The sequence below is a fragment of the Cebus imitator genome, unplaced genomic scaffold, assembly GCF_001604975.1.
Source record: "Cebus imitator isolate Cc_AM_T3 unplaced genomic scaffold, Cebus_imitator-1.0 Scaffold36, whole genome shotgun sequence".
In the NCBI taxonomy this organism is placed as follows: domain Eukaryota; kingdom Metazoa; phylum Chordata; class Mammalia; order Primates; family Cebidae; genus Cebus; species Cebus imitator.
Genome location: NW_016107351.1, coordinates 2,464,853 through 2,473,084, shown reverse-complemented (window position 1 = coordinate 2,473,084; position 8,232 = coordinate 2,464,853). Strand labels below are relative to the sequence as shown.

General features: G+C 45.5%; 1 protein-coding gene across 1 annotated transcript in view; it reads left to right on the top strand.

The window, feature by feature from the left end:
- The window catches only part of RPTOR (regulatory associated protein of MTOR complex 1), a 405,759-nt gene that overhangs the window by 235,973 nt on the left and 161,554 nt on the right, over nucleotides 1-8,232 (top strand). The window contains exon 7 of the mRNA XM_037737259.1: nucleotides 6,549-6,608. Within this exon, the coding sequence (XP_037593187.1) occupies nucleotides 6,549-6,608 (60 nt within the window). The remainder of the gene's footprint in view (nucleotides 1-6,548; nucleotides 6,609-8,232) is intronic.

Below are 8,232 nucleotides of genomic sequence, written 5' to 3'. Positions count from 1 at the left end.
GTTGCCCAGCGTGGAGTGCAGTGGCACAATCTCAGCTAACTTTAACCTCCGCCTCCTGGGTTTAAGCGATTTTCCTGCCTCAGCCTCCTGAGTAGCTGGGATTAAAGGTGCCTGCCACCACGCCAGCTAATTTTTTGTATTTTTAGTAGAGATGGGGTTTTACCATGTTGGCCAGGCTGGTCTTGAACTCCTGACCTCAGGTGATCCTCCCGTCTTGACCTCCCAAAGCACTGGGATTATAGACATGAGCCACTGCACCCAACCTATTTACTTTTAATTGTGTATTTATTGCCACTTTGAGCCATATTCAAAAATTCGTTTTTGAAAAAGAATATTTAAAGCCAGACACCTCCAGCAGTTTGCTGTATCTCTGCACGACTAGGTTAAAATACAGAAGTCTGTGAAAGCTTCAATGACAGCTTTATCAGTGTAAATTCTAGAGACTTCACGTGCCAGCCAAAGTGAAATAAGCCACCTACACCTTCTCTGTCCCACTCAGTACACGAAAAGGTCTGGTCAGGATACAGAAAAGCAGTTACCAAAGACTGGAAATGAGCAGGGATAGCAGGGACTGGTGTCAGACTCAAAGTATAGAGATGAATCTCTAAATGTAAAACATTTTCTTTGGGAAGCAAGATTTGCAGCTCAAGGTGTACATGCAGGCCACATGGTCTTCAGTATATCTGATGAACAAAGAAAAGGTTGCAGGTTTGATAAAGAGAAAGAGTGTTTCGTGTTGCCCTTTGAGAAGGCTCGTTGGCACTAGTAAGGTTTTCGGGAGCTGGCAAGTTCAGATTGAGTGGGTACAACTAGCCTTAGCGTCAAAGCAGGTTGTGTCAGCTGCCATTAGTTAAAACTGGTTTCAGGTGACAGCAGGCAGTTTCAGCAGCCAGGCTGCCAGAGAACTACGTTCCTGGAGGAATATTTTGTGGCCTGCGTGCTTTCCCCTGCCCCTTGACTCTGATTGAGTTGGGTATGACAAGAAAGACCCAGTTTGCATGATCAGCTTTCACAGTGACAGCCGTGAAGGGGCTGTGTTTCCAGGGTCTTTTCCTCTCCTTTGCTATGGAACGGCACAGGGAATGCTGATGGCAAGACCTCCAGAGAAGCCACTTATGTCTTCACCACTAGAGAAGCGAGGACTCTGCATGTTGGCAAGAGCATGGGTGTGCCACACTCCAGCACATCACATGTTCACCTTCCTGCCAGGAAGCTCCCCTTGTTCAGGAGTTTTTATAGAGCGCCTGTCCATGGCGGGAGGAGGGACTAGGCAGGGTGGGTAGTAGTGTCCTAGGGCCAGTTCCCCAGGGATACCCAAGGATAATTGTATATGCATGGGCCAAGTCTGAAGGTCATCGCAGAGGCCACTTCTGTGCAGTGGGATGGGAGCGTGAAGGCTAGACTGACGCACTTTTGCATGACACACGTCTGTATGGATTTGGGTTTTTATAGTGACCACCATTTCCTTTTATGCCAAAATAAATCAGCATGATTCAATGTTGTGTAAAAGATATGAAAATGCTAAGCTATCTCAACATGGTGGGTTTTCACTTTTTTATGGTAAATACATGTGGGATTTTTTAATTAGGAGAAAACAAAGGAATTTTCATTCTCAAAAATGAAAACAGCATTCAATAGTTAATTATATGATACTTGACAAAGTTACTGAGCTGAACATTAATTTGTTCTTCATTGTTAAAAGAAAACTCTAGACAAATTAGATACAACAGAGTTTAATTGAGCAAAGAACGATTCTTGACTCAGGCAGCCCCAAAACCAGAGTGGGTTCAGAGCGACTGCGGGCTGCCATGTGGCCGGATACCATCCGTGGGCGGAAGGGAAGCTGCCGCTGCAGCTGGTTTGCCTTCCGCTGGGTGTCTGCCTTGCATGAGCCCAGTTTGAACTGTTGGCTGCCTGCGGTAGTCTGAGATTCAGCTGCCTGTCACGAGAGCAGGTTGTAAGCTGTGTACACATCAGGTCGGGTTACGGTTCTCTACGTATATGAAACCATTAGGCCAAACATAAAACATGTATGGAGGCAGCTTTAGGCCAAACTTAACACCATAAAAATCTTGAAGCCACTTGTTTGCACACCCAGCCTGGATCAGTCATAATTCTTGCTTCACACCGCACTCATCACTAGTCCGTATTTGGCCTCCGTTTAAGTATATAGTTAGCTAACAGTTGTTTTTATAGTATAATGCGTTTCCGCAGACCACCACCCAACCAAAACCCAGACCTTGGTGATTACCTCTGCCCACCACTCAGGGCCCTGGACACACATGTGCTGCCGTCCCCACCCCGTGGCCACTGCCCTGGGTGCCAGGTTCATCATCCTTTCCACACCCTCCCTAAATTGCTACCCTGCATCTCGTGCAGTCATTAAGACCATTACTTTTCTTTCAGATTTTAAATGTTTTAAAAGCTTTAATGCCAAATGTGATTTTGAGGACTCTTTTAAAGAAATACTTTTGGTTGAAATGTGGACATTTTCCACTTAGCGTTGTGTTGGTAGTGTTCCTCCATATTGATGTGGATAGCTAGAGGACCTTCCCTCCAACTGCCTGCGAATTGCACCCTGCGAATACACCAGCCCGTGCACCTGCTACTCTCTTTAACAGACACTTGAGCTTTGCCAGCTTTTCCCCGTGTTTGTTTTGCTTTGCTTTGGTGTATTGCATTTTATCTTTGCTATTATGAACAATGATATGTTGAACATTCTTTTCTATGTGTTCTTTTGAACACATGCAAGAATTTCCTTGGTATCAGAAAGTAGAGTTACCAAATCATTGTGTATGGGACAGTTCAATTTTAAGAGATAATGGTAAGGTGTTTCCCCAGTGGCTGTGTCATTTTACACTCCTGCAGTGGTGATGGAGATGGCTCGTGAGCCACGTCCTTCTCAGTACCTGGCATTGCCATTCGTGTACAGTTTTGCTAACTGAGGAGGTTCAGAATGATATCTCATTAGCCTTGATTTACGTTTCTCTGATAGCTCGTGATGTTGAACATTTCCTCGTGTTCAGTGGCCATGTGTGTTTCCTCATCTTTGAAATGTCTGTTCACCCAGTTTTCTATTAGATTTTTCATGCTCTTGTGGATTTGTATCTAGGTTTTTAATCCTGGTTATGATAGATATTGCCCCCACCTTTGTGCTTTCATTTTAAGACAGCTCCAGCTGTTACCAAGGTTATGTGTCATCGTGACTTCATAGATCTCCTTCAGCAAATCTTGGATTTTCCCTCTAACTTTAGCTTGCCATCAGAAAGTGTCTTCCTCATGAGTCTTTTTGTGACAAGTCTTCCGAGGCCATATGTGCCTCTGAGGGTATTTTTATCATGCTCACACATTTGAATGACAGTTTGGCTGGATACAAAATTCTAGGTTTTAACTTCTTTTCTTCAATAAATGAAAAACACCAGCGGGGTGTGGTAGCTCACACCTGCAATCACAGCACTGTGGGAGGCTGAGGCGGGAGGATCACCTGAGATCAGGAGTTCAAGACCAGCCTAACCAACATGGCAAAACCCCGTCTTTACTAAAAATACAAAATTAGCCATGCATGATGGCAAGCACCTGTAATCCCAGCTACTCAGAGGCTGAGGGAGGAGAATCATTTGAGCCCAGGAGATGGAGGTTGCTGTGGGGTGAGATCGCACCCTGCACTCCAACCTGAGTGACAGAGTGAGACTCCGTCTCACAAATAAATAAATAAATACACCACTGCATTGTCTTCTTGCATCCTGTGTTAGTCTGATTCTTGTTTCTTTGAATGTGATCCGCTCTTTATTTCTAGAAGCTTTGTATGTATTTTCATCGTCTTTAGTATTCTTAAACTACATGGTAAGTTACCTAATTTATGATGTTTTTATCTGTATAATGTAGCATAATACCTCACAGAATGTTGTAAGGATTCAAGAAATAAAAGGCATAAAAGACATAGAACATTGACTGCCGAATCGTAAGCACTAAATATCAGCTGTGTTATGATTGTATTCAGTTTTGTGGATTTTTTGAGCCGTTTTTATTACTTCGACCTTTGCCTGCTCTTTGACCTTTCCTTGCTCAGTAACACTGTAATGTAGGTGAATGAAAGAAATTGTATAAAATGTGAAACCAGTTGATAGCAATTCTGGTATAAAGAGAATTTGCATTATTGTCTAAAGTGAAGTTTGTGTTTTACCAGTGACTGATTTATCCATGCCACTCTTACTCATGTAACCATACTATCATAAGTTGCATGACGTTCCCATTTTAATTTTTTATTTAAGGGAACATTATATTTTCAGTGGCTTTATAATCTTATTTCCAAGTCAATAATTAAGATATTTTTATAATTTTAGAGGCTCTGTCTACTAATTCCCAGATCTGGCCAACTATGAAACTGTTTTTATTAACTGTTTTTTCTCTTGATTTTAGACAGTATGCTCTCTGTTATGGATGAGACATTGTAGACACTAGATTCTGTTACTTTCTTTCAGCCGTTACACTGATCTTGTAGAGGCTTGATTATAGGACTAGGCTCTTTCAGCTTTGATCTTATTCAAGGGTGTGGTTCGTAATCCCGCTGGGGTGTCCATGGAATGCCTCAGATGTGATCAGGCCCTGTACTTTGCAGGACTGGATCTTCTCTGTCTTCACTGTGGCCAGCAGATGTCAAAATCTCTACTCTGCATTTTCAGCCTTCCTGCTGTCTGCAGGGGGATCCTGGGAATATTATCCTGTGTGCGTGCCCTTCAGGAGCCAGCCTCTGACTTGGGGAAGGTTTACATGTGGGTTTTGGCTCTCGTCTTCCTAGAGCTTTTGCCTGCAGTGTCCTGGCAGCCCTGAGCCTGGCCTCAGCTCAGCAGGGTTGCTGTCTTTTAGTTGCATGCTATCCCCCACGTGCCGCGTGAGTGAGCAGCGCCCCTGGGAAAAGCCAGATGAAGGCGATTCATGCAGCTATTCTTGTTTTCTAAGGGTCACAGCCCTTCCAGTTCCTGCCTGCATTTGTTTGTTGATCAGAATCTTCAAATGGCTTTTTAATATTTTGTCCAGAGCTTATCATTATTGGCAAAAGGATTAGTCTGAGATAAGTGATTCTGTCATTACTGGACTCCAGAAATCCCAATCAATAAGTACATCATGTATAAAAAGACAAAGTAGCATGGTTTGCATAGGACTCAGATTCAAAAATGCATTTCCTTTAGATGACTTTTATCCACGGAGAAATTCCAGTTTACCTGGGAGCACTGCGGGAGATGCACGTGTCTGCGCTGGTGCAGAGGTGTCTGGGCACGGCCCAGGAGAGCATCTGCAAGTGACGCCAGCAGAGCAGACCCCTCTGAGTGGCACCGACTGGCTCAGGGAAGCATCAGGACCACACAGGGCACTTGATGCTGTAGGAAAGGGCTGCTGTCTAGCTTCAGGCAGACATGGGCCCCACTTTATTTTCTTGGCTCTTTGAATGATAAAACACTGATTACTGCAGCCACAACCAAGAATATAACCTCCTCTCTGCTGGTCGAGCTAGGTATTGCTTCTTGAGACAGCGAACGTGGCTGGCAGCCGCGCACGGGGTCCAGGACGGCCAGCTCAGCCTCCCCTCGCCCTGCAGGGCTGCATCCGTGACTGTCTTCACACCCTTGGCTCGTTACCTTCCTGCTTCTGGATCTCTTGGGTCCTCTGTGTCTTTCCCATTTCCGACCCACTGCTACGGGTGCCCTCCCGGGCCCCCATCCCCCGTAGAGGAATCACTTCCTCTTCTCCCCCGGAATATGCCTGACTCTTGTACTGTGCCCTCCCCTGGGCCAGTGGCCGTCTCCGGCCTTCCTTCATCTCTTACTTTCAACCAACAGTCCCTGAGTGCGTTTTGGAGACGTGCGTACTTGCTTTGCACCTGCCATTATGTTTTTACGGAATTAAACATTTTGCATTTCTCCTCCTTACTGTTTTCCTCTGCTGCCTTGATTCTGCCCCAGTGTGGGGCAGCCGCCCTGATGGAGGAGACATCGCTGCCTCCCTCCTGTTGGTGCCACGTTAGAGAAAGCCCGTCCGGCTCCTCACGCACTCCTAAGGGTGGGTTCGCCTCAGACTTGAAGCCAGCTCTGACCTGTAGGAGTCCATGATGGTGGAAATGATAGAATTGAATTTGCATCTCTTCTGGGTGCCTTGAGGCTACTCATTTATTCCTCCAGCCGTCTCCCCAGCTCTCTTCCTTCAGAAGGAAAGAGCTGTCCAGTCCACCCCAGCAGCCCGTTTGGAGACTGCACTTTATTAAGCTTCTTGGCGCTCGTCTCCAGAGACTGGGCTTCATGTGGCTGCAAACGGCTTCTCTCCTTTCTCCTGACAACTCACTGTGGCAGCTCTGTAGTCTCGCGCCTTGACAGGATGGCAATGAGATTTTCTTTACAAATCTAAAAGCTGCCAGAATTAAGGAAATCTGAGTGTATTGGTTCACCATGGCAGCCCCTGTCCCACTTTTAACTCTTTCCTTTTTCTGCAAGCCTGTTGAATTTCCTGGGTGACTATTCCATTTGTGCTGTTCACATTCTTTTCTTTCTCTGCAGGTTTTGCATGCAGAAATGTGTCAGTCTGGTGCCTGGCGTCACACTGGATTTGATAGAAAAGTAAGTAAGATGTTTAAGCTCTGTGGCTCTCTGGACCTGATGAGATTCTTCTCCTTTTTGAAAGCTCTTGCTTCTCAGAAGCACTTTCTATCGGTGTGGGCCATGTTCCCTTTCATGTGGGCATGTTGTTTTGTTCTCTGATTAAGGCTGTGTTTGTGATTGTCACACTGGGGCTTAGTGCGGGAGATAACCAAACATGGGCCATATGAAAAGAAAAATCATAAAAAACTGAATTCCTTTGAAGATGTAAAAAGTCTTCAGACTTTAAGCCAAAGCAAGAACACACCGCTCCGCATACAGATCATTTCTGCTGCCACTGGAGTGATAGCTCGATCGTAGCTAGCGCGTACCTGACGTTCTGAAACTGTCCCTTGAATAGTCTGTAACTTTCCATCCCTTACCCACCTGCCTCCACCCAGTGTCCATTTTACCGTCTGAGGGCAAACTGAGTTCAGAACCCCAGTGATGACATGACGGGGGTTACTCAGGCTCCCGCGAAGAGTCAGTGGCACTTGCCTCCCGGAACCTTTCCGGTCTGTCTCTTGCTGTGATCTCTTTGGATCTGAAGCGGTGGCTCAGGACCCGGGGCGCGGCCTGCACTGCCTTGTTCTGTTTGTTTGTGCGTCGGATACATCGTGACTCATCCTGAGTCATCCAGGCAGCGTGGAGAACTTTGGAGTTATTTTAAACCATTTGGCTCGCAACCCTATTTCTTCTAGAATTAACATGCAAGATAATGGTTTTCTGCATCCTAATATTCAAAGTTAGATCTTAATATTAGGGCCTGAATTTACTAAATTAGGAAAAGCAAGCCCACTTCCATGTTTCTCTCCTAAAAACGTACTTGCCTGGCATATCAAGGGAAATATATAAGAATATCACACGTAAATATTCACTAGGGCACAGTGCGCTCCACTGTGGTTCACTCCCACCATGGAATGTGGCTGTGTGGTGGATAGGAAGGCCACGGGAGCTACACTAGGCCTGATGTGGAGTGGTCTACCAGAGGTACTAAGTGAGCAGTACCCAGCATGGGTACTTTCCAAAGTCTTTCCAAACAGTGCACGCTGTGACTTAGAAGACTGTTTCCAAAGGCTAAACAGATAGTGGAATCTCTGAGAAGCATCGCATGGAAAAGAGCTTTTAAAAATTAAAAAAAATTGGACTGAGTGATCTGTGCCGTGCTCCCCTTCTGTTTGCTCTGGTTCCCTGATGAGATTTCAGTTTTGCGAAGCTGCTCCATGAGGTCTGTGTACCTGTCATTGCTGTGCGCTTTCTGTGGGGGTTTCAGTTCCCGCTGTGTGTTCTGAGTTTTGAACTCTATTACCTGGACCATATATATTGCCCCTAGCCACCCCTGCCCTCGCCACACACACATACACACACACCACACACACACACAGTGGATGACTATCCAAAATCTAAAAATACAAAATCGGAAATGCCCCAAACTTTTAAAAACTTTTTACCTGAATTAAAAAAAAAATAGAGCCGGGTGCGGTGGCTCAAGCCTGTAATGCCAGCACTTTGGGAGGCCGAGGCGGGTGGATCACGAGGTCAAGAGATTGAGACCATCCTGGTCAACATGGTGAAACCCCATCTCTACTAAAAATACAAAAAATTA